This window comes from Thunnus thynnus, chromosome 2 (assembly GCF_963924715.1).
Source record: "Thunnus thynnus chromosome 2, fThuThy2.1, whole genome shotgun sequence".
Lineage (NCBI taxonomy): Eukaryota > Metazoa > Chordata > Actinopteri > Scombriformes > Scombridae > Thunnus > Thunnus thynnus.
The window spans coordinates 29,559,478-29,587,147 of record NC_089518.1 but is presented as its reverse complement, the minus strand read 5'-3'; the positions used below and the strand labels follow the sequence as shown (position 1 = coordinate 29,587,147).

Sequence of the window (27,670 nt, the reverse complement as noted above, 5' to 3'; positions counted from 1 at the left end):
ATCTATCTATACACACAGTCTTTGATTTGGTATTCTTTCAAATACAGTTTGGTATGAATATTCATGAGCTTCATGTACCGAAGAAGAAGATTAGACCGGAAGTCACTGTGTTGTTGCTATGGAGCTGGTAGTCCCTACGAACGATAAGCAAAAAACAGCAAAGTTAGCTTAGTTCGAGTGATTTATTATTTCAAACAGTAGAAATGTCTGCAGTGGAGCGTTTGAGACATTTAATCAACGAGCGACTAACCGCTGCTGCTGAAGAAATATTAGGAGTCTTTGCACAAACTGTTTCAGTGTATGAGGAGGAGCTCAACCGTCAGCGCAGACTGCTGGATGTCGTCTTGCAGCCGCAGATAAAGCTGCACAGGACAGGTGTGAACAATCTCAATGTTCATCGCAAGACTAATAATGAATACTGTTTCCAACAGTTACATATTAACTAGCAGTCTGATAAGGATTCATTTAGACCGACGTTATATTGGCAGACACGAGGTTGGGTTTAGAAGGGTAAATTACTCCTAAATTACATGTAATTTACGCCCCCCGAGGTGTTTTCTCTTATTTTGACGGATCAGACCTCTTGGGACTGCATGCGCTTGTACAGATTGCTCTATTGACTCTTCTCTAATCCTCTTGTTGGTTTTGTTGCGCCTGTTTGGGTGTGACAAGATACATCTTTCATTCTTCTTATCTAGTTGCTTATATGGTGGTATCTGTAGAAGAACAGTAGTTCAGTACAGTAGCCTTGTTCCAGACCACCCACATCACAGATTTACTGTTTCTTCGCGTGTGTGTCTGTGTGTGAGTGAGAGAGAGAGTGAATCAAATGTAATCATGAAGTGAGAAAAAATGGCATTTGAGTCTGATTATCAGGTCTTACAAAGGCGTGGCCAACATTAAATGTTATGGCTTTGTAACTCTCACTGGTACTGTATTCTGATCATATTCAATTCAGTTAATTTCAATAACTGCACAGCTTAGCTATTGGAATTTTTTTATGCAGTGTGAAACATCATAATGATAATTTTATTTATAGAGCACTTTTAAAGCAATAAGCACAAATTGCTTTCCAAAGTCAGGAAATTCTCAAAACATAAGCATCAAGGATAACTGCAAGAGGTAGAAAAAAAAATATTTGTAGTATATAGTACATATTGTATATATAGTAAGTATTGTATATCATGATAAAAACAATACATACACACGTAAAAGAGAGAACTCTCAATGAAGGAAATAAAACAAACAGCTCATGACTAGAGAAGTGTGGTCTATCAGTTAAGAAAAGCCTCCTGTAAAAGTGAGTTTTAAGATGAGATTTAAAGACAGCGACAGTGTCAGCTGGTTGCATTAACGTCATTGTATGAACACAAGCACACAACAACATATCACAAATACACACAGTACAACAGTTACAATAGTGTAAACTGATAACTGATGCTGCATCTTTTTTCGTTTTGTTCTTTACAAAATTCAGTTGTCCAAATTCACGTTTCTTAACAAAGTGTGTTATTAAAGGTTTTGTTTTATAAAATTTTTATAGTTTTGTTCATTGTTATACGTAACAGTGGGACACAGTTCATGGCGCTGGACATTGATTTGATTACTTTAATTGTAACATTGCATATATTTACCATATTGATTATTGATATATCAATATTTGAAAAAGTATCTTATTAATATTTTTATATTGATGATATTGATATTTATTCATATTACAGAGTCCTACAAGCACATACCTTTCTCCTACCACCACATTAACGGTGCTTCCTTTGTCCTCCCCTCCAGAGCTCCTACAGCAACATGTCTGTAAGGAGGGGGTTCTCGCTGACCAGCAGCTCTGTAACCAGGAGAGGAACTCCAGTCTGGACCAAGAGGACCCAGAACCTCCACAGATTAAAGAGGAACAGGAGGAGGAGCTCTGCACCAGTCTGGAGGGAGAGCAGCTGGTACTGAAGCAGGAGACTGATTTCTTAAAGTCAAGTCCTAATTACTTAAGTGATCACAGTGACTGGACTCTAGTTTTGAGTTGTGATCAAAGTGAAGCAGAGAAAGAGCCTTCAGACAACATTTCAACTAAAAGGATAAGATCTGAATCTGACAGAGAGAGCTGTAGAGTATCTGAACCAACCACTGACCATCAGCTCATCTTTCACACCTCTTACGTGGGAAATAACCAAGATCATGAAAGTTACACCTATGGAAATGCAACAAAGCCAAAGAAAAAATGTGAGGGCACCTCAACATCAACTAGAAGCGTTAAACCAAATATAATTAAGCAGCAGAATGACAAACCTTTCAAGTGCAACAGCTGCAGTAAAGACTTTTATTTGTATACACAACTAGAAGTTCACCTGAGGACCCACACTGCTGAGAAGCCTTTCAGTTGCATAGTCTGTGGAAAGAGATTCAGCCTGAAACGTTACCTCACGCAACACATGATAACCCACTCAGCTGAGAAGCCGTACGCTTGCAGCAGATGTCGGAAGAGTTTCCGGCGTTCACAGCATCTGCAGATTCACATGACACGTCACACAGGTGAGAAGACTTACAGCTGTGTTTACTGTGAGAAGGTGTTTTTTTCTTTTTACAAGCTCAGCATACAGATAATCCTTATAACTGCAGCATTTGGCAAGAGCTTTTTCTGTGAGACGAGAGACTTTCCAGTGCAGCCTCAAAGGAAAAGAGTTCAAGTGGCTCAATCCTGAAGAAACACATGAAGTTAAGGAGTGAAATGATTAGTTGCTCAACAGACAACCAGTTCTCAGGTTCCAGCTTTTTAAATGTAAAGATTTACTCCTTTTATCTGTTTAATATAATTGTAAAATGAACATACTGGAGTCGTGAACTATTCAGAGAAAACAAAACATTTTAAGATGTCACCTTGGACTTTTTCCTTGATTTTTTTTGTTGTTGACATATTATAGATCAGTGATTTATCAATTAATTAAGGAAATAATTTTGTACATTAATCAACAATCAAAATAATCCTTAGTTGCAGCCCTAGTCATTTTTAGCATTATTAGTGTATTTACCATAAAATTCTCATTCTATGTGGCTGTAGATGATCACATGTTCTCATAATTAAAATGTTTTGTTAGTAGCAGTCATACAGTTCACATTTATCATACAAAACCTATGTTCAACACGTTCAATGTGATATATTGAACTACCCAGTAGTTATGATAAGCTCCACCTTGAATAGCTGCAAAATTAAATTGCTGATTACATATTAATTTAATTTATAATATTTATAACCTGATAATATAATATACTAACACTTGTACTGTGCTTTTTTCTGTTGTTTCTCTCAGAGATCTCACAGTCGTCTGGCTGTAATGAGGAGCTTCTCCCAGACCAGCAGCTCTGTACCCAGAAAAGGAACTCCAGTCTGGACCAAGAAGACCCAGAGCCTCTACAGATTAAAGGGGAACAGGAGGAACTCTGCACCAGTCAGGAGGGAGAACAGCTTGTACTAAAGCAAGAGGATGATACATTAAGGCCTTCTTGTGAGAGAAATGACTATACTGCAGATCAGACTTTGCTTCTGAATCTTGACAAAACTCAAAGTACAGAGGAGAAAGAGACTCTGACCAACATCTCAGTTATAGTAATGAAATCTGAATCTGACAGAGAGGACTCATCAGAACTAAACAGTGACCACCATCTTTCTCCCAACTCTGACACAGCTAAGAACCAAGACCACGAAAGAGGCAATCATGAGAATGCAAATACTGATACAATACCAGAGAACAAACTCTTCAAATGTCTCTTTTGCACTGAAGAGTTCCATGATTTCTTGAAGTTAAAGATTCACTTAAGGACTCACACTGGTGAAAAGCGTTTCAAATGTGACACTTGTGGGAAAGGATTCACTCAGAAGGCTCTGCTTAGGAACCACATAATAACTCACACAGGAGCAAGGCCCTTTATGTGCAAAGTTTGTGGAAAGGAGTTCAATTGTCAGTCAAACCGCATCAATCATATGAAAACTCACTCTGATGAAAAGCCGCACACCTGCTCCACCTGCGGGAAAAGCTTCAGCCGCCCCGCAGACCTGAGGAGGCACAACCGAACTCACACAGGCGAGAAGCCGTACAGTTGTGTCCATTGTGAGAAGGAGTTTTCTTACCACTCATCTCTCACGAATCATGTCCGAGTGCACACGGGGGAGAAGCCTTATAAATGTATTTGGTGTGGGAAAAGATTTGCTATCAGCAAAACGTTGAAAATACACACCAGAGTCCACACAGGGGAAAAGCCGTATAAATGCAACACTTGTGGGAAGACTTTTGCTCATAACACAGGACTGACGTTACACAATAGGATACATGCAAGGGAGAAACAACAAAGTTGAAATTTCCTTTCAGACTACAGTAAGAGTTGGGAACGATCCGATCCGATATCGGTATCGGGTGCCAATACTAACATAATTCAATCAGCGGATATTGGATTGATGTTACCGATCCAGGTACCAATCCAAATCGCGTAGTCTGATGTTTTGGCTGGCCGGGAGAGAAGCAGAGCTCACGGACACTGTGACAGAGCAGTGTAGAAAAGACTCGGTGTGGAAGGAGCACAACCTAAGAATGAAAGGAAGTCGCCAGCCTACGGCCTGGTCGTCAATTTAGGAGAGCGTAAAAACCGGGAGAAGAGCTGACACCCCGCAAGAGCTGCGAGTGAGGCATAGTGAGGAGACAAGCTCAGCACACACGCCACACTGCACTCGCAGGCTGCTGCAAGATGGAGGGACACGCTTTGTGGGAAAGTGGAGGGATGATTGTGCACTTCACCTCTCCTCCAGTTAAATCCCGCTTTCATTGTTGCTTTTGAACTATTGAACGTGAGGAGGTGGCACGGGTCCATAAAGTAACTCCAAAGGCACCAGAGAAATTGAGAGAAGCTATATACTGAATAGGAAAGAGCCTTTTTTTTGTGTTTGTTATTTCCTTCTGCTTTTTGTTTGATACATTTGATTTATTTGCATGGATATTTGGTTTGTTTTGGTTGCAGTGTATTTAGTTAACAAATTACTGGCTCACCCCTTTTAGCTAATATAGCTGGACTATACATTACACCATCTGAGCTTTTGAAGCAGAAGAGGACTGAGACAGATAAGTCTGTTGATTGTTTTCACCCTCTGTATTCGCCAGTTGGAGACGGCGCGAGGCCGCCAGGGACTGGAGACCACCCGCATGCTGCCCTCAGATGGATTGGACACTAGACTATTTTTATTTACTTTAGTGATGTTTTATTAATTCTTAGAGACCTAGACTTTTAACCTGTGTTTTAAATCTGTCCTTAGCTTGTGTTTTAGCTTATAATAAATTCATTTGTTTTTAACCTCAATTTCTGCCTGAATGCTGTTTTGGGTCAGCACAACTCTCCAGTACAAATTACTGGATTTTTCTTTAAAGTAACACTCCACATGCATAGCAAATTTTGCTTTGGTATGCATTTAAATTTAATGCATTTTTGTATTTGTTTTGCTCTTTTAATAGGTGCTGTATGGTTTACTACAACCTCATATAACCTTACACATAATACCAACAACAACAATAATAATGATAATAATAACATTTAAGAAAAAAGAGCTCTGGTATCGGTATCAGCATATATTGAAATTCAGGTATTGAAATCAGATATGAACTGAAAAAAAGTGAATTGGTGCATCTCTAACTACAGTGAGAGCTTGAAGTGTACACACTCCACCTGATACACTGTTAATATCTGTTAATCTGTATGGTCTTGAGGTCTAATTTAAATAAAATTAATTAGCTTTTTTATCTTTGCGTTTAAGTTTTGCTTACTTCAAAATACCTGATCTTATTGAACGAGCTTTTGGGATATACTTAGTATTTTTCATCTTGTTGAATACTGCATTTATTTACAATACAAGCCTGATGATAATAGCATATTTTCAAGCATGAGCCACACAACAATAAGTGCATAGAATTATAGCCAGTGTTTAATTTGGTCAAAAATTCCCTTTCATTGCCTATGGACACTTCATCTTAAACATTTACCTACAAGGAAAAAAAAAACTTTAAAAACTGTATTCTGTTTCCTATAGAGGCGCCGAGAGGCAAGTGAGAAAAAAAACTCTGGTGATCCAAAGTCTGATCTAAATTGTTTTCTCCCCCTTGTTTTGCCAGAGTGAAACGGATGGGAAAAAAAGTTTTGCCAGGTGATTTTTTTTTTTGTCAGAATCATTTTTTTAAGTGTTTGTTGTAATACTCATTTCGGCCACAAGAGGTTGAAGTGCATGACTACTCCATGTTCTGAAAAGGACTAAAAGCATTCATGATTTCTTCCAGGTGAGTTTTAATTTCTCCATGCACTCTAAACACAAGTTACATATATTGTTTGTTAGCAAGTTATCTTATGTTATGAATTGTTGGACCCACAAGTCAAATGTTGGGCTTCCCTCTGGAATAAACAAACAAAAAATGAGCTGACTGACCTGGGTGATTTAGATTGGTCTAAGTCACTGGTTCTCAAAGTAGGGTGCAGAGAGTGATGTTACAAACTTGCTAACACGCAATGTATGTACCTTGTGTTGAGAGTGCATGGAGAAATTAAAACTCACCTGGAGGAAATCAAGAATGCTTTTAGTACTATTGAGAACATGGGGTATTAGTGCACTACAGCATTTTGTGGCCGAAATGAGTATTACAACAACAAAGAAGAAAGTGATCCTGACCTTTTTTCAGACTTAGAAAAAGGATCACCAGAATTTTTTTTCTCACCTGCCTCTCTGGGCTTCCTTACTTTGCTCATCTCCTGTTCAGCATTGCAATAAGTGACTGAAGTGTTTGCTTTATTCTTCAACCTTCACTGTGCAGAATGACTGAATTTGAAGGCCTGGCATGACTTTTCAGTTAAAAAACAAGTCACTTGTGCATGAAGAGAGGCATTGTACAGAATATTATGTACCTGTGTGTTGTGTAGATGTTCAGACTGGCAGCATTGTTTGTAAATGTGTAGAAACCACACTTTCAGTCTGAAAATCCCACAGGAAATCAGTTGTATTGTCCCTGCTCATGAATGTATGAACAGTTCCATGTACCATCTATCAGTACCATCTACCTGCCAGCTCGCGAAGAAAACATTATATTCACATTATATACACATTCATGACCTAGCACCAGAATGAAGTCAGTTTGAGGATGCACATTTGACAGATTATTCTGTGACACCATTAGTAACCAGATAGCTGTAAAGATGCCTGTTTCCTCCCAGGTTTAGGGCTGAGGTGTGGTTCAGGTTAAAGGCATCTCTGCTTTTAGTTGTGTTGCAACTGTTTGGGCATAACAAGTTACATCTTTATCATTCTTCTCATTGGTTCAAAGTCTGAGACTGTGGGCCTCCCCTCAGACAAAACTGAGAAAAAAGCTCCAAACCCCTTAGTTTACTTGCTTTGTTTTGCTCAATTCCTGGATGCATATAGGATCATGATTATATTATTTGATCCCATAGATGCTCAAAAATTGAGCCAAGATAGCCTAATATTACTGTTTGACATACTTCAGACTACAACAAATACATAAAAAAGGTCTGTCAGAAGGCATTTATTTGTTTCTGACTCTGGGAAAGCTGGAAAAACAGTAAAATTCCCCAAAGCTACTATATCTCTGAACTATCTCTTTAACCAAATCACACACATTTAGGCTATTCTACTCTATCTCCTTTTGATAACTAATGTAATATCCTTTCACTTCCATACACTGAGCCTCCCCTGAACCTGTTTGGAGCCCCCCTGGGGAGGTCCACCTCCCACTTTGAAAACCTCTGAGTTAGATGACCTCCTGTGGTGGAAATTTACTGAGCTGCTGAAGTTGTGTACTGAAAAGCTTAGTCTCTGCTCATAATTCGGGCCCACCCGAAAGATAAGATGTGTCCTTGCAAGGAATCTTCTTGTATTGGTGGACAACCCTGAGACAGTGAGATTAGGGGGTTGAAAGTCTGTATGAAGTGTGAAGATTCACTGTGAATGCTAAGCATTCTGCATGTTTCCTATTTGAGTGTATACTTTGCTTCCTGGATCCAGAATAAATTCTTTCATGTAAGACAACAGGGACCTGGCCAGAGAGTTTTATTTTTAAACATCATCTCCTGTAATTCCAGCATAGATCCAACCAACTTCAACCTGTGCAGACATCTAATCAGCCAAAATATGTAAAAACTAGGTAGTTGCTTAAAAAGACCTCTGAATCTCTACCCACATCAGAGATTAATTGTTTTTTTTAATGAACCAGATAGAATCATGAAGTGAGAGGAAATGGTAATTCGGTCTTATTATCAGGTTTTATGAATTTAAGAGATTATGCACAACACTTATGATGCAAACTGATGATGTTGTGTCATTGTTCTACAGAATTATGTTGTACAAATGAATGTGTCTTAACAAAGTCTGTTATTAAAGGTTTTGTTTTATACTGTTTCATAGTTTTGTTTGTTTTAATACATGACAGTGGAGCACAGCTCATGGTACTGAAAAGTAATTTGATTACTTTAAATGTGAATTTGCATGCAAAGCCACCACTGACCGTGCTTCCTTTGTCCTTCCCGTCAGAGCTACCACAGCAACATGTCTGTAAGGAAGAGGAGGTTCACACTGACCAGCAGCTCTGTAACCAGAAGAGGAACTCCAGTCTGGACCAAGAGGACCCAGAGCCTCCACAGATTAAAGAGGAACAGGAGGAACTCTGCAACAGTCAGGAGGGAGAGCAGCTGGTGCTGATCTAGGAGGATGATTTTGTTACATCAAAACCTACTTGTGAGAGAGGAGATCACAATGAAGACTGGACTCTGCTTTTTAATTGTGATCAAAATGCAGACAACATTTCAACTGAAAGGATAAGATCTGAATCTGACAGAGAGGGCTTTGGAGAAGTTGAACCAAACAGTGACCATCAGTTCCTCTTTCACACCTTTTATGTAATACATAATATCATCAGAATCACTGAATCATGAAAGTGACACAAGAAAGCCAAAGAAAAAATATGAAGGCACCTCAACATCAACTAGAAACATTTAGCCTAATATAAATACGGAGCAGAATGACCAACGGCACAGAACACACAGCCTGGAAAACACAGTATCGACTAGTAATTCTCAGCCCAAACTAAATGACAAACCTTTTGAGTGCAACAGCTGCAGTAAAGACTTTTATTTGTATTCACAACTGAAAGTTCACCTGAGGACTCACACTGCTGAGAAGCCTTTCAGTTGCACAGTTTGTGGAAAAGGATTCAGCTTGAAACGTTACCTCAAGCAACACATGATAACCCACTCAGCTGAGAAGCCGTACGCTTGCAGCAGATGTTGGAAGAGTTTCCGGCGGTTAGAACATCTGCAGATTCACATGAGAAGTCACACTGGTGAGAAGCCGTACAGCTGTGTTTTCTGTAAAGGGTGTTTTCTACAAGCTTAGCTTTGGTCAAGCATGTCTGATTGCACACAGATGAGAAGCCTTATAGCTGCAGCATTTGGGGAGAGCTCTGCCTGTAAGCGTGATCCTGAGATTATATATTTGGACCCATAGAGACTTGCAAGTGCAGCCTTAAAGGAGAGTTTAAGAGTGGCTCAGCCCTGAGGAAACAGGTGAAGTTTGGGAATTAAATGATTAGTCACTCTACAGATAATTAATGTCAACTGTTGACACAATTGATTAATTCTTTTAATTGCTGGCCATTTTGTTTAAATCCTTATTTACAGTTTGAATTGCTGAAAAATTTATTCAGAGGTCTTGGTTATATTTGGCGAGATAATTTGCATTTTATACTTCAAAATGTGTCATGCTTCAGGTTTGAATACCTCTGCCCCTCTTATATTCTCAATATTATAACTATAACTATAATAATAACTATTTTTTCTTTGGTATTTGTTTCATTTCTTAAATTGCCTTTACCTTAGATTTACTGCTTTTCTCTGTTTATACCATTGCAAAGTTGAATATCTTTGGGTCAAATGCTACTTGTGAGAGAAGTGAAGACTGGACTCTGTTCCCTGGGCTCTGGGAAAACTGTGATTGATATAAATCACTATTTTCTGACATCTAGATATAAAAATAAAACTTACACAAACAAAGTGGATGATTTAAAAAAATCATTAATTGCCTGATTTACATAACATCTAGAGCGAATGGTCAAAAATTTACCTTCACTAAGAAGAGACAGCCACACTCCAAAATACTTCATTATCTCTATTTTGAAAGATGTCTAAATACTCTGATCGACATGGAGTTTTACAAATCAAATACTTTTTTAACAAGACAGATTATTACAGAGTATTAATTATTGTTTGACAGAAAATTCACCAGCAACTTTTTTGATACTAAATGATTTCAGTCAGTTTTCAAGCAAATACAAGTTTCAGCATCTGAAATATGAGGATTTGCTGTTTTTCATTCTCAGATGTGATGCATTAGTAAGCTGAAAGTTTTGGACAGTGATTTTGATAAAACAAGGAATATGAAGATGCACTCTTGGCCTCAGGAAAATGAAAAGGGGAGTTTCTGCAATTTTCTGACATCTTATAGACAAAAATTTAATCATAATGAACTCATAGTTAATTTCAATGATTGTTAGTTGCAGCCCTAGTTGATAGACTAATCACAGTGCTATGAAGATAAACAAAAAAATAATTAAAAATGGAACTTGGTAGAAAGTATAGGGTTGTAAGAGATATTTCATGAGAATCAGGGTTGTATAAGGGTTGTGTTTACTCAATAGATTAAAATAGAACCTGTCAGACCTGTCAGTGGATGATGTAGTCAACATCCTGCACTACATCCTGCAACACCCCAATTCCCCAAGGACATGCGCCAGGATCCTGTTTGTGGACTTTGGCTCAGCATTCAACACCATTATCCCAGATATCCTCCTCATCAAACTCACCCAGCTCACTGTGCCCGCCTCCACCTGTCAGTGGATCACAAACTTCTTGACAGACAGGAAGCAACAGGTGAGGCTGGGAGAAATCACATCCGGCACCAAGACAGCACTGGTGTCCCTCAAGGATATGTGCTCTCCCCACTGCTCTTCTCCCTCTAAACCAATGACTGCACCTCAGGAGACCCATCTGTTCAACTCCTTAAATTTGCAGATGACACAACAATCATATGCCTTACCTGAGACAGTGATGAGTCTGGGTTGAACAGCTGGCCCTGTGGTGCAGTCACAAAAACCTGGAGCTGAACATGCTCAAAACTGTGGAGATTACAGTGGACTTCAGGAGGAGCTCTCATAACTGCCCCCCTCCTCACCATACTCAACACCACTGTGTCAGCTATGGAATGCTTCAGGTTTCTGGGATCTACAATCTACCAGGACCTGAAATGGGAGTCCAACATCAACATCAAACAACAACATCAAAAAGGCCCAGCAGAGGATGTACTTCCTGTGCCAGCTCAGGAAGTAAACTCAAAACTTATAAGAGAAAGACTCAAAGAAATACACTGGAAGCTGGTAGAGTTCAATGTGAATAGGTTTACTTTACATAAAGAGCAATACAAAGCAAACCAAGGCTTTGATCCCGGGATAAAGAGCCTAATGCAAAATCATAAAACATTATATCATATACCTCTCATAACCCCTCCTAATGCGGAGCTTATTTTCTAAACTCCACCTCACTTAACCTTGACACTTTGGTAATAATCCAGACATGATTCATCTAAAAAAAAAAAGGTGTCTCAAACTTCTCTTACATGTATCAATTGTTGGCATTTCACATTTCTCATAATACACATGGCCTAGTGGCCTTCAATCATTGCACACAGAAAATCAAAATGTGACATTACTTATCATCCCCTACCAAATTCCCCTGGGAGCTGTCTCTTATTGACATAAATGTTATCTTTGCACAGTTACTAACATGTTGCACAGTTACTAGCATAACTGATTGTTGGGGACATCTGTCTCTACCACATAACCTGCCTCAAGGGCTGCTGATCCAGTTTTACACTGCAGTTATTGAGTCTGTTCTCTGCACATCCATCACTGTCTGGACAGGAACAGACTACAAGGGATATTCAGGTCTGCAGAAAAGATTATCAGAGCTGACTTGCCCACCAACCACAACCTGTACACCTCCTGAGCAGGGAAAATCACTGAAGACCCCTCACACCCTGGACATAACCTGTTCCAACCATCCCCTCCCCCCTGTAGGCGCTACAGACCACTGTTGACCAAAACCACCAGACACAGGAACAGTTTCTTCCCCTTTGTTGTCACACTCATGAACAGTTAATTCAGACACTCTACAGTAAAGCTACAACACTATAATACCCACTGCACCTACAAATTATATATATTTATTTTAGTGCAATATCCTACATTTAATTCATTACTGTATATTTGAACAGGCTGTATATACTGCACATAACCACCTATTATATGTATATTAATAAAGTAACATGTCATTTTTATTAGCCATTTAATATCTATCTCAGCACTCGTGCACTCTTCACTTCTTTGCACCATCTACGTCCTGTTTACAGCTCGCAGGGACGGTTTCATCTGTCGCTCATATAGTCCTTCCTTGTGTATCTTTCTAAAGATTGTTATGTTGTTATTTTGTGTACGTACATCGAGAGACTATAAACCAGAGTGAAATTCCTTGTATTCGTGAGCATACTTGGCCAATAAAGATGATTCTGATTCTGATGAAAGTAGATAACCTGCAGCAGGGTACTAACGAGACCACGCACTCCGGACAGTAAGTGGCAGTATGAGCGTAGAGGTTCTTTACAACGTCTAATGCGGAAGTAAACAGCGAACCAGCGTATGCGCGTTCAGTCCGGTGAACTTCAAGAGTTTGCTGAAGTTTTAGCAAGAAAAAGTATCGCAGATTTCATCAGATTTCATTCTAACAAAAATGTCGTCAGTCATGAGTATGAGAAAGTTTGTCTGTGATCGACTGACGGCGGCTGCGCAGGAAATACTTGGAGCCTTTGAGAGGAAGATAGAAGATTACGAGGAAGAAATCGTTCGTCAACGCAGACTGTTGGACACCGTTTTGACACCTCAGTTAAGGCTACACAGGGCAGGTTGGTTAAATCTCAAAATGCTTTGCTTTTGACGCATATTCTCTGTCAAACTGTCGACGGAATTGGTGCACACACACACACACACACACACACGATCATTTCAGTTGAGCATCGCCTTACATTCAGACAGACCGGTTTGACACGTGTGGATTTGGTTTCTACAACAATGCTGGGATTGATTATAGTCGAGCATGGTAGGTTGATACGTAAATTAGATCTGTCCACATTAGTTGGCTTAAACTTTCGTATACTTATTTTAGATTGAATAGTATTTCCATACAAGCTACACGTGACGGCAACTTACATGCGGAAGTGGCGACTGTACTTCGGTCACATAGGCTATTCATTGAAGGGTTGTATACCTTATCTACTGTTGCCATGGTGAACTATTCTCTGTCAACAATAGTGGTGTAATTAAGTATATTTACTCAAGTACAGTTTCTATTCTATGCTACTTTATTTTAATTTACTAGCTATATTTATCAGATAGATGTAAATATCTCCTCAAGATATGTTTTAAGATCTATAAAAATGTTCCTCTTTGAATAATAATGTGTGTCTAATATGGTTTTTCCACCAAAAAAAATTAAACTAACTTGTTCTTAATTAATTTTTAAAACTACATTTACTCCTTCTCCCTCATTCAAAAATCAAGAATCTATGAATATGCATTTTTTTTATCTTAAAAGTTTAACTGCTGTAGAGCTGCACTAATTAGTTAACTAAACGATCAATTAATCTGCAACTTTTTCTCTGATTCCTGCTTCTTAAATATCTTTGGTTTGTGGACTGTTGGTCAGGACAAAACAAGACATTTGAGGTTGCATCTTGAGTTTTGGGAAACAGTGATTTTTCACCATTTTCTGACATTTTACAGACCCAGCAACTGATCGATGAATCGAGAAAATGACTGACAGATTAATCAATAATGAAAATAATTGCTAGTTGCAGCCCTACAGTGCTAGTGCTTCACTGTAAATTCATCCTCAGTGTATGTGCACTGTGAGGCTTCAAGATTGTTTGTAAGATTGGTTGTAAATTGCATACTGGGCCATTACTGGCTCCAAAATAGTTGTGATCTCACAAATCATGCTCGTAGGTAAACATCGTAAACTGAGATTTAAGGTGAGCAAACTGCAGTTGAGATATTTTCCACTTTCAGCAGATAAATGTGAAAACATCCTTCTAGTGACAAACTCTGTAAATATAGGCTATCATTCTGCAGAGTGAACCTCAAAGTTAACATCCAAGAGGAAAATGCATTTTTGAGTGGAGTGGGACTTTAAATGTATTATTAATGATTAAACCAGTAGTCTCAAACTTTTGCCCTATGACCCCTTAAAGCAGTTTGAGCTTATTTTCATGTTTCATTTCCCCTCTAAAATTCTCAGGTGGTTTAATTTAAATGAAAAAAGGGTAATTTTTTGACCGAACAAGTAACTTTTACTGTTGATACTTAATTACATTTTACTGATGATACTTCTGTACTCTTAGGTAAAGGTGCCCTGTGGAGTTTTCTGGTAAATATATCCAAAATATGCATTTTCACTTTCAACATGTTATTCCTTGGATTTTTGTTTTTTGTCTGTAATCCATAAATATATCACGTCATATTATATCAAACCATCAAAAGTTATGTTCACATTCAGTGTTACCCAACAAAACTCACTGCATGTATCCTTGAGGTCTAACGACCCTTTACTAACAACTAAACAGTTTTCTGAATTAATGAAAACAACATGGCTGGAACTAATGATTAGGCTATTTTTCATTATTGATTAATCTGCTTATCTGTTAATCGGTTTATACAATTTCAGAAATGAGTGAAAATGCCCATCACAATTTTCCAGGGCTCAAGATAACATCCTCTAATTTGTCCAACCAACAGTCCAAATCCTGATCATATTCAATTTGTTATCATATAGGAATAAGAAAACCAGCAAATATTCATGTATAAGAAACTGGAACAACTGGATTTTTGCTTTAAAAGTAACAGTAACAATTGATCATTCATCTAAACTGCTGTCAGATAATTTTCTATCAATTTACTAAGCCTTTTGGCTCTTGAAAACAAAACAAGTAATAACACAAAAAGAGTTTGACACAGCAATCCCTAATCAAGCTTTTTCCGGAGCTTTTTTAACTGTATCACACAGTTTAAAAAAAAGCTGTGTGATACAGTGTCTCCACCTTAATCCGCAGGTTGAGTTTGCATGTTCACATGCCAGCTCAATAATATTATGATTTCAACCACAGCACTTTGTTTAACCTGCTGATGGGTGTTATACAGTCAAAAGCTCTTGGATAAAAAATAGCAAGTTGACCTTGAGTTTTAATTGTTTTGGTAAACTTTTATTTCCAGGGTCAATAATTAACTTTCGTGCTTATGATGGAAATTGTTTTACAAAGGCTGATAAATATTGCTTAAAAATAGGACCAGGTGTCTGTGTGACGTAAGGTTTTGTTTAATGTAACGTTTTCTCACTAGGGTTGAGCTGCAGTATCCACATATATATTCAAGAGATGTCCACCTTTTTACTTAGACCACTGACCTTCATCTACACTGCATGGATCAATGTCAATTCCCATGTTAACTGAGTTATCTGGGTAAATGGAAGCCTTGAAAAAGTCTTAGCACATCTCTAGCACATAAGTATATGTTCCAATTTTGAGATGTTTGTAGATTTTACTCAGTTATCCAATCATATCCAGTAAACCTGTGTGTTGGAACAGGGGCTTTTCTAGCCATTGATATATCCAGAAGAAGATATTATTCACCCCTTCTTCCTTGCCCTATCTGAAATTCAGTGGTGGTTGTAACATTTATTTTAGACATTAAGTTTAGCAAAAATGAAAACAACACTAAAGAAGCTGTCAGACATTTTTACACTATAAAAATACTTTAATTTTTCTTTAAACAACTTTTGTGGAGTCTGAAAATTATTTTTACAACAAAAGTGCAAAAGAAAAAGGTGTGCAACAAACAGACTTGCTTTAAATGTTCACCTCATTACAGGTTTAACCAGATACCATTATGTGGCAATATACGATCACCACTGCACAGTTTATACAATTTATATATCATCTGTCCAAAATAACTGTGCAGTTAGGACTATATTACCTCATAAATACAGATTTTGGCTCTGGGGTATATTGTAGTACACTCATACATTCACATTCACTGCAATTTCTTAAAATCTAGTAGGGGAGCTCTTGTGGTTCCAGACTAATTAATTCTAGATTGTGGTTCATTACAGATTCCTTGAGCAGTTATCACACCTGTTAGATATTGGTTATATGTACAGCACTTCATCATTATTACATTCTTTTGTCCTTCCCTTTAGAGCTCCCACAGACATCTGTCCATAAGGAGGAGGAGGTTCTCCTGGACCAGCAGCCGCAACGCAGTAACCGGGAGACAAACGCCAGTCTGGTCCAACAAGATCCCCCACAGGTTAAACATGAACACGAGGAAGTGAGCATCAGTCAGAAACAACAGCAGGCATCACTGCAACAGGAGACTGATGCCTCTAAGTTGACTCATGAGGGAGGTGTCCGCAGTGATCAGACTCAGCCTTTGGATCCTGACCAAACTCAGAGTGCAGCGAAGAAAGATCCTCGATCAAACAAAGATCTGGGATCAGGATCTGACAGGGAGAGTTCTGCAGGATCAGAACCAAACAGTGACCATCAGCTCCTCTCTCACAGCTCTCGTGTAGCTGAGAGCCAAGATCACATAACTCATAACCATGGAAGTGCAACGCCAACTGGACGTATTCAGTCAACACAAAATAAAAAAAGCTGTGATGAGAACATGACAGCTACGAGTACTGAGCAAACACTAAACAAGAAGAGCAAAGATGGGAACACAACTTCAAATGAATGTACTGAGCCAACACCAAATAAGAAACCAAACGATAAGAAAACAACACTAACCAGAAACAATCAAACCACAACATCGGCTAGAAGTAGTGAGCCTACATCAAACAGGAAATGTAACATCGAGAACACAACACCGACCAGTACTACTGAGCTAAAACCTAATGAGAAAAGTAACAGTGAGACCACAACATCAACTGGAATTAGTGAGCCAACACCAAACAATAAAGGTAACGATGAGAACCCAACATCAACCAGAGGTATCGAGACTGCACCACAAAATGTGGGTGCCAATGGGACCACAGTATCAAATTCAGGTACTGAGCCAACACCAAATGAGAAACCCAATGATGGAAAAACATCAGCTACAAGAACTGAGTCAACACCACAAATGAGATGCAATGATGAGAATGCAACATCAAATGGAAATAGTGAGCCAACGCCAAATAAGAAATGTCTTGATGGGAATAAAACATCAACCACAACTGGTACTGAGCTAACACCAAATCAGGAACGTAATGGGGAGAATACAACATCAACTAAAAGTACTGAAACAACACCAAGCAAAAAACTTAACACAACATCCACTAGAGGTACCAAGCCAACACCGAAAAAGACACCCAATGTTGAGAATACAACATCAACCAAAAGCGCTGAGCCAACATCAAATAAGAAACACAATGATGAAAACACACCAGAAAATGGAAATAGTGATCCAAGACCAAATGAGAATACATCAAGAGGTAGATGTAACAAGCCAACAACAAATAAGAAACCCAATGATGGGAAAACAACTTCAACTGGAAGTACAGAGCCGACACCGAAAAAGACACGTAATGTTGAGAACACAACATTAAGTAAAAGTACTGAACCAACATCAAATAAGAAACATATCAATAAGAACACAACACCAAATGGAAATAGTGAGCCAACCCCAAATGAGAAGGCCACATCAGGTAGAGACACCAAGACAACACCAAAGAAGAAAGATGATATTGAGAACACAACATCAAGTAAAAGTACTGAACCAACACCAAATAAGAAACATATTGATAAGAGCACAACACCAAAAGGAAATAGTGCGCCAACACCAAATGAGAAGGCCACATCAAGTAGAGGTGACAAGCCAAAGCCAGCTCCAAATAAGAAACATGACAATGAGAACATGACCTCAACTGGAAATACTGAGCCAACACTAAATAAGAAACCCAATGATGAGAAAGCAACAACTTCAAAGACTAAACGAACACCAAATAAGAAATGTAACGATGAGACAAGAACATCAAATGGAAGTACTAAGCAAACACCAAATAGGAAACCCGACGATGGAAACACAATGTCCACAAAAAGTAAAGAGCCAACATCACGTAAGAGACTTAACGATGGGAGCGCAACATCAAATGGGAGCACCGACCAGAGACCAAATAAGAGACGTAGGGCTGACAGTACAGCATCAACTAGAAAAACGTCAAGTGGTCAACGGAGCAATGGGAGCACAACATCAAATGAAGGTACTGAACCAAAATCGAAAAAGAAAAATGGGAACAGAACATCAACTGGAAATACACAAGATGATGATAATCCGTACAAGTGTGACATGTGCGGCAAAGTAATGACTAATTTCAAAAACTACAAATTTCACATGAAATCCCACACTGTTGAAAAGACTTTTAAATGCGAAACATGTGGCACAATGTTCAGGGAGAGTTGGGATTTGAATAAACACATGGTAATTCACTCTGTCGAGAAGCCTTTCAAATGCGATGTTTGCGGAAAAGGATTCAACCGGCGTTATAATCACGACCTGCATGTCAGAGTTCACACCGGGGAAAAGCCGTACACTTGCAGCACTTGTGGGAAAAACTTCAGCTCATGCGTGAATATGAAAAAACACATGAGGATTCACACAGGGGAGAAGCCTTACACCTGCAGCGACTGCGGGAAGGAGTTCGCGGATTCTTCGTCTTTCAAGAATCACCGGCGAGTGCACACGGGGGAGAAGCCTTTCAAGTGTTCCTGGTGCAAGAGAAGATTTGCCACCAGGACGACTTTGAAAAGGCACGTCAGAACGCACACCGGTGAAAAGCCGTATAAGTGCAACATATGTGAGAAGATGTTTAGTTACAAAACAGACTTGACAGAACACATTAGGACACATACTGGGGAAAAACCGTATCAATGCAGTACTTGCGGAGAAAAGTTCTCCACCTGGACAAAACTCAACAAGCACAAAAATGTCCACATAAAGGCTGCAGAGAGCTCCACTGCTTAAAAAATGTCTCCATATGATACAGCATACTTATAAAATTGAATGTATTACACTGAGGTAGATGTGCTACTGGACCGGTCATGGGCGTAGATTTAGGTATGGACGGTAGGGACATGTACCCACCAATATCAAGGCGTTGCTGCATTGTCCCTAACAATATTTTTACCTATCCATTTTACCTGCCAGGTTTGTGGGTTTTCCGCAAACAAGTGCGCTATTATTATAAAGAGTGAAAGAGCAGGATATTGGGGATACTTGACCTGATGATATGTTATATTTATGTATATTCAGTAAACATTTTGCAGAGTCAGGCTCTTTATGTCTGTGTGTATGTGTGTGTGCACATGTGCCTATGAAAGAAAAGAGTGATAATAGAGCAAGTACACATATACAATTATTTTGGCCGTCTGACAAAAAAAAAAAGTTCCTACCAAAGTCAAAACTAAACCTACGCCCATGCTACAGATACCTAAAATTTTTTAAGGAAGTTACTTTGTGCTTGTAATTTTAAAAGATGTCATATTAGCTGCAGTAACTGAGTTTAGTGTATGAACAAACTAGCTCTGGATTAAAAATGTCTCTGTGTTAAAAGCTTGTGGCTTGAGGTACTGTTAAGTAGATGAAATACAATCCAGAAATGATCATTGTAGTAGTAGATAAGAGTTTGAAGGCTTATCAGATGAAGAAACATTGCACAAAGGTTTTTGTTTTTGTGAGAAAAGATTCTATAACTCTGCAAACATTGACTATCATTTCATCTTCTGTGTAAACTGTAGATTTATGCTGGTTTCATTACAAAATGTGCGCTTGCATGTATTTGATTGGCCATCACATTGTGTGGCGACAGAAGTAAAACCTGCTTCAGCTTTTATATGTATCTGAACGACCCTGATTCCTGGCTTTTGGCGGTTGTAATGGTGGCTCAGTATCACCATGGTAACTCAGTGACTGAGAATGATGGAAATCTTGTTCAGACTAGAAAAAAAGGGTAATCTGATTGCTTCAGAGATCTTGAAGGATCTTGCAGGGTTGCCCCTCTGTTGTTCCTGAGGCGGTCTTGGATTCAGTTCTCAGAATCTGTAAATTGTTGTGTGGAATAAATATTATTGAGAAATTGCCAAAAACCTGTAAATATTTTTAAAATTTTCATGAGGCATCTTGAAACTGGTGAAAACAGTTCTGCAGACCCAAATGGACAATCAAATCAGATGACGTACATAACAGCCAAATCCCGTTTTGTGCCTTGCAAAAGTTTCATGACAGTTGTTTAAATACACAAAAATGGTGGACATAATTAACGTGTATTATATTTTTACATCAGAGTTTGTGTTATTGATTGTACTTGGGAGATTGTTGTCTAAATGCCTTTTAATGCGTTGACTTTTGGGAACTGAGTTTGTTTTTTATAGTGCAACCTATTTTTGCAATCTGCAGATGCCGCACATTTGTTCTGTAGAAACAAACTAATGTTCTGTGAATGTTTTATCTCATCGAGCTATAATAAATCTATAATGTAATTTCAGTGTTGATGCTTGCAGCTGTATTTTATACAAACCCTACCATAAACAAGCCAAAACTTCCTATTAATTTACTTTCTGGAGAACTGATGGACAGAAATACACCGTGAGTCATTTGCAAAAGGTAGAAAAACTTACTCTTATAATTTCGCCTCAAATGCGCTTTCTGCAGGACTTGTCAGATCCGGATTATGAGACCTGCCCTCTTTCGATTTCGTAAGGTTATGTCTGATCTATAGATAAACTGTGAAGAGCGTGGGCAGGAAGCAGTGTTTCCGCTCAGTTAAACGAACAACTGCACACTGTCTTTTATTAACATCGACACAAATTCAGTCCTTACTTTATTGAAAATGTCTGCGGTTTTGAAGAAGTTAATCAACGGGAGACTAACTGCTGCTGCGGAGGAAATATTAGGAGTATGTGAGCAGACTATAGTTGTGTATGAGGAGGAGATCTCTCGTCAACGCAGACTGTTGGATATCCTTTTGAAGCCAGAGATAAGGCTGCACAGGACAGGTCAGTAAAATGATTTTATTAGGCCTACTTGTAGCTTTTTATGACTAACGGATAGGTAAAGTCCAATATTTGACACGTGAACGTACGCCTCTCGGATATTTGTGTATTTTATCGACCTCTGACCTCCTTGCTGACTTTTCTAATAGCCTAACTTGATTTCATATTTTAAAAATCGTTTAAAATGTGGCACAGTTACTGTCTTTTTTATTGTCGATGACACAAGTTCAAACGGTCACTATGTTTTTTGCTATAATGAATATCACGTCTTTAAACTTGTCAATGAAAAATACAGCAAAGAAGGAGGCCAGTTAATCTAACGTCACATTTCTGAAGTTGACATATCTTTTTCTTCTTCCGTCATTATCACTTCAATTCAAAACACGTTATTTGTCCCCACAGGGGAATTTGCAGAATTTCCTGTCTTAGATGTAGCTTGATAAATAGATAGCAGTTTTGGTAGAACAGAAAGTATTTCCATTCAGATGAAGTAGAAATAATAACAGAAAGCAGTAATAATAACAATTCCATTTTCATATCCAATCCATATAATAATCTGCAGATTATTTTCTCCACTGATCGATTAATTATTTAGGTATCATAACAAAATAGTGAAAAATGTTATGATATCTCACAGCTCAAAGTGATGAGTTCAAATGTCTTGATTTGTTTGATAAAAGACATTCACTTTATATGACAAAGAAAAGCAGAAAGTCCAGTGAATTTTTGTCATTTTTGCTTGAAAATTTTCATTAAAATTCACTGATTATCAAAAACGGGTGCAGATTAATTCTTTGTGGAACAGTTAATTGATAAATTGCCTAATTGCTGCAGCTCTAAATACTTGTAGTTGAACTTGTTTATTGTTTTGTAAATTTCCACCTCTACAATGAATAACAAACAGACACAACCTCTACTGCGATCTATAGATCTGCTAATGAAAAATACAGCAAAGAAGCCCAGTCAATTAGTTGCCACACTGGTTTGTGTCACAGTGTGTCACACTAACAAGGTCCTCCAGAGCAACCATCCTTAAGCATTACTATTATGCATGGGTATGGCTATTTATAGCAACCATAGTGTCCTTCAATTTATGACACATGTACCTGTAAACTACAATAGACAGTGATATATCAACCATCATCAAATGTCAGACAGCTAATCAATAAACATTTAGTGTATAGCACTCATTTTAAAACAGATGAATTTCACAAGAAAGAATTTTAAGTTATAGTTGAGCTGCTTTGACTTCCTTTCATGTTCTACTTCTGATTTGTTGACCTGACTAAAGACTCCTGAATGTTTATATTGTCACAGGAGTGAAATACTGACTTATAACAAGAGTTATTTTTATAGTATGTTCCTTGATATACAGCACAGTGCCTCACAAGGGAGAAACACATCTTTAATGTCCATTTCTTGTTCTTCTGCTCTTCTATCCAGAGCTCCCACAGCAACATGTCTGTAAGCAGGAGATTCTTGCTGACCAGCAGCTCAGAAACCAGGGGAGGAACTCCAGTCTGGGCCGAGAGGGCCCACAGCCTCCACAGATGAAAGTGGAACAGGAGGAACCTTGCACCAGTCAGGAGGGGGAGCAGCTGGCACTGGAGCAGGAAAATGATACTGCGAAGTTGAACTCTGCTTCAGATCAAACTGAACACAGTGACAAGTTTTTGCTTTCAGATGCTGACAAAGCTCGGCGGACTGCAGCAGTGGAAGATCCTCTTGAGAAAATCTGTATTAAATGGGTTAGATCTGAATCTGACTTTACAAACTCTGCAGTATCAGAGCCAAACACTGATCAGCATCCATCTGACTCCTCCCATATAGAAGATAACCAACACCACAGGACTGAAAACCATGCAATTGCAACATCAACTACAGAGACTGAGCCAAAACCAAAGAAGAAACGCAATGTGGGAAACACAAGATCAACTACAAATACTGATCCAAAACCAAAGACAAAGCGTAAGCACGGGGATGCAAGATCAGCTTCAAATATTGAGCCAAAACCAAACAATAAATGTAACAGTGGGAGCAGATCAACTACAAAGACAGACCCAAAACCAAAGAAGAAAGAAAGTGATGCAGAAAGCACAACATCAACTGCAAATATTGAGCCAAAACCAAAGAAATCTAGTAACACATCATCAACTACGAGTACTGAGCAAAAACCGAGGAAGAAAGATGATGCTCGGAGCACATCAGATATTGAGCCACAACCAAAGAAGAAAAGTAAGCATGTGGATGCAAGATCAGCTTTTAGTACTGAGCCAAAACCAAAGAATAAATGTAACACTGAAAGCACAACATCGACTACAAATACTGATCCAAAACCAAAGAAATCTGGTAACACATCAACTACCAATACTGAGCCAAAACCAAAGAAGAACAGTAAGGATAGAGATGAGAGATCAGCTTCAAATATTGAGACAAAATCAAAGAATAAATGTAACAGCGGGAGCGCCACATCAACTGCAAGTCCTACACCAAAGCAAAAGGCGAAACATGACTATGGGAACTCGAGAGCCAGTGGCACTACTGAGCCAGACCCAGAAAACAAACCTTACAAGTGCGAAGAGTGCGGTAAAACCTTTTCTTACACGAAAAACTTGAAAGTTCACATGAGAATCCACACGGGTGAAAAGCCTTATAAATGCAGCTACTGCGGAAGGACGTTCATCCAGAAGTCAACCTTGAAACGACACCTGAAAACCCACACTGGCGAAAAGCCTTTCAAGTGCAACACTTGTGGGAAAAGGTTCGCCCAGGTGACCGCCGTTACTAGACACATGAGGACTCACACAGGTGAGAAGCCGTACGCTTGCGAGACCTGTGGGAAAAAATTCAGCTGCGGCGCAAATTTGACGAAGCACAAGAGAATTCACACAGGTGAGAAGCCTTACACCTGCGGCGACTGCGGGAAGGAGTTCACAGATTCCTCGTCTTTTAAAAATCACCGTCGAGTGCACACGGGTGAGAAGCCCTATAAATGCCCTCGATGTAGGAAAAGATTCACGCTCAGCACGACACTGAAAAAGCACATCAGAACCCACACAGGTGAAAAGCCATTTAAATGTAACACGTGTGGACACAGTTTTCGTCAACAAACTGATTTGAAAACACACATTAGGATTCATACCGGCGAGAGACCATATAAATGCAGTGAGTGTGGAAAAGGGTTCGTAAGCAGCACAAAAGTGAAAATTCACATGACCATTCACACACGTAATTTACAGAGTAGCAGTTCTAAAAAGAACGATAACTGTGCTTTTAATGAAAAGGAGATCAAATGTTAACCAGAGCTTTCGGAGCTCATGTCTTGGAAGTTTGGTTTTCCTTTCTAGGACTCACTGCTGTGGAAATGGCTGTCTGACCTGTTGCACTTGTTTCATAAATCAGGCCCCTGAACCATAGGTATACGATGTAGACTCATAAACATTGACTGGGAAGTGATGAAAGGACAAGCCTTGTGGAAATCCATCTGTGGAGGCAGATCTGCTGTTGGACCCAGTGGCATCTCCTCTCTGGGGTATATTTGGACTCAAAAACTTTCTCCATGAACAACATGGTAACATTAAATGCTTCAGAATCAGTATCATTTCTTTGGAGTAAATGACATCTAGAATCGTAAAAAAAAAAAAAAAACATAATTACACAGCCAGTGCATGTTCAATAAAAGGGTCACTCTTTCTGGAGTTTCTGTTACAACAGTTTGTGTTCACATGTTGCACCACAACTCACACTCCACCGACAGAGACACCACAATTTGATTTGTTTTTTTCTAAAATTACTAGAGAAAATGTACAACAACTATTAAAGTAAGCCCCAATTCGTAATTTTGACCATACACGTAAATTTGAGGTAAAGTCACACATTTAAACATTCTTATTCACTTTCTTTTACATCTTTTACTTCTGTTTTTACATACATGATTGACCTTTAACAAAATCAGAAAACTTGTTTTTCTTAGCTGTTGTATAGTTTTTATTTTTAAAGACCTGTCAGTTAAGTTGAGGCTCATGGCTAATTTCAATCCATTATTTTACATTTGGATAAATGATTGTACCTCCAACTAACTGTAAGTTAACATTTAAATTCATTTGTTATTTGTCTCTAACTGATATGGTTTGGTAAATGGGAATATGTGACAATTTAAGCTCCTTCATGTAAAGCTTTCTGCTTTATTTTGTTGCCAGCTGCCTGTGTGTTGTGTTTTATTGGTATTTAATGTGAATATATATATATATATATATATATTTGTAGTGGCAGAGGACATTTTTGTTTTGGTTGATGTTTGACAAGTGTATTATTATGATTATGATTTTTATGCTGTTAATTTGCTAAGTGATGAAATACAAATACTCATGCTTGACTACCCTGAACAGGGGAAGTGGTCCAGAGAATAGATGGATGGATGTTTGAACAGAAGGTTACAATAAATGCTTCAGAATTACGTACATTATTGAAAGTGCTACCAACTTTTGTCAAGCAAACCTTTAGATTTTAGAAAAAAGGTAACTGGTGCTTGCAATCCAAAGACATCATATCCTGATACAAGCTCTTGTGTTCACCTGTCAACCCCTGATATTTAATTTTAGAAGCCATATCATTCTAACTGTAGTCTATAATCCTGACAGGCAGTCTCTTCTCACCCTGGGAGTCATTTACGAACATTCCTCAGGGGTGGTAGACTTCCTGGGTCTTAGGGGGCTGTTTGGAGCACCTGACTACAGTATTTTCACCCTTTATTTAATGCTTTGAGTTTGGCACACTCGACACAGACATACAAGCTGCTGCAGAGCAATGAACCCCGAAGACTGGGGTAAATACTCCTTTATCTCTTTCCCACCATCCTTTATGAGTTGTTTTGACTTATCTACATGCAGTTAGACCCAAACAGACATGACAGGAAATCCTTCAGCCTGAACAGATGTTATTTGTTCCTCTTTTGCATAGGAACATACTGTTCATGCTATACACAAACATGGTTTCATTAATTGTCACTAAGCACTTTTAACCTTCATAAGTTCACATAAGCATTAGTACATATTAATGCAGTGATTTGCCTTCACACCCTACAGACAGACAACTCAATTTGATCTCTTTTGATAGCAAGTTTTTACAGTTTTGACCATAACATTAGAACTCAAATACACATACATAATTAAAAAGGTTCTTTTAATGATGACAAATAAGCATTTAAATTGTTTCACTAATAATCATAATTGAGAATATAGACCTGCTTTACTGCTGTTTTTACAAAGCTTACTGACCTTTAACAGGCATCAGAGAGGGTGATGTCTGTCTCTAGTCAATCAAAGACTCATAGCAAATTTCAATCCTTTGATTTAAAATTTGGTGATGTGGCTTCTTTTTTAGTTTAAATTCGGATCAATTGAACCTTCAACTATTTGTCTCTACCTCAACTGAATTATGATGGTTAAATCTTTCAGGTATCTGCAAAGCTTCACAGAAACGTGATTAATTTGCTTCATCAGTCTCATGTTACAGAGAAACCTTCCATCAGCAATGAATCATTCATGCTCCTATTCTGCCATCTAGTGGTCCTTATTTATACATTTGCACCATTTCATTTTTATATTTTCAGGCGTTGTTTATACATACTTTTTATCCTATGAATATCATACACAAACATTTAAAAGTCATCTTTTTAAAAAAACAACAACAATGTGTTACTTTTCTGTCCTGATTTTATTTTAACTTTTACTTTGTGGGATTTACACTTATTTGTTGTTTTTTTTTTTTTTTTGTATTTTGGCATCTCTTTTTCATCTTAGTTTCCTCTTTTGTTCCTCCTGTAAAGCACTTTGTAATTTCTGCTTGTTATATAAGTTAACTTTGCTTGTTACTGTGGTCATTTTAATCATAATTGCAATTGGTTATGATAGCTAATTTACTGTGCAAACATTTAAACAGCTTAATTGTGGAGCACTCAGTTGCGTAAATCGCATATTTGGAGTTTGTTCACGATAATTAACATTTACTTTATTACTAAAATTGCACAGTGTAAATTAAATATCCAGTTCAATTTGGACAAACTGGCTGGTCTTGGACAATTTTTAGAACAAATATTGTCACATGAAACAGAATCCATATTTGTATGTTGTTTTTTCTGTACATATCAAATAAACAAGCAAATAAACAAAAGAAAAACACCAACCAAAAAGTCAAAGTCAGTTTGGCTTGCACAAAAGACATGAAGATTTACTCATACTTGTGTCAGTGCATATCTTTTTATTGTATTTGTATTTATTTACTGTGTTTCTCCTGCAGAAATGTTGGCTTCAGCATCTTTTAGAATAATCAAAAAACACTAAAACACTAAAAAAAACAAAAAACAAACCTAAAGATTTTTAGCCCAGCTCCTTTGATATTACAGCTGTGGATTTGTACATCCTCTGTTGACTATTCCCTTGG

General features: G+C 38.2%; 1 protein-coding gene across 1 annotated transcript; it reads left to right on the top strand.

Annotated features, from left to right (window-relative positions):
• The first annotated feature begins 93 nt into the window (after positions 1–93).
• On the top strand, positions 94–27,401 carry LOC137171677 (uncharacterized). The gene is made up of 11 exons (XM_067575737.1): positions 94–375; positions 1,789–2,538; positions 3,315–4,354; positions 8,539–8,736; positions 10,747–10,968; positions 11,229–11,420; positions 12,835–13,051; positions 16,396–19,188; positions 21,002–21,232; positions 22,673–25,576; positions 25,639–27,401. The coding sequence occupies exons 1-10, from the start codon at positions 204–206 to the stop codon at positions 24,526–24,528; spliced, it is 7,671 nt and encodes a 2,556-aa protein (XP_067431838.1). The 5' UTR covers positions 94–203; the 3' UTR covers positions 24,529–25,576; positions 25,639–27,401.
• The last annotated feature ends 269 nt before the right edge of the window (positions 27,402–27,670 follow it).

Bases quoted from the DNA above. Each gene is read 5' to 3' on its own strand.
- LOC137171677 (XM_067575737.1), top strand. From the start codon at position 204: ATGTCTGCAGTGGAGCGTTTGAGACATTTAATCAACGAGCGACTAACC. The intron at 4,355-8,538 runs TGAAATTTCCTT...TTGCATGCAAAG, and splicing joins CAAGGGAGAAACAACAAAGT to CCACCACTGACCGTGCTTCC. The intron at 19,189-21,001 runs GCTCCACTGCTT...TTCCGCTCAGTT, and splicing joins CCACATAAAGGCTGCAGAGA to AAACGAACAACTGCACACTG.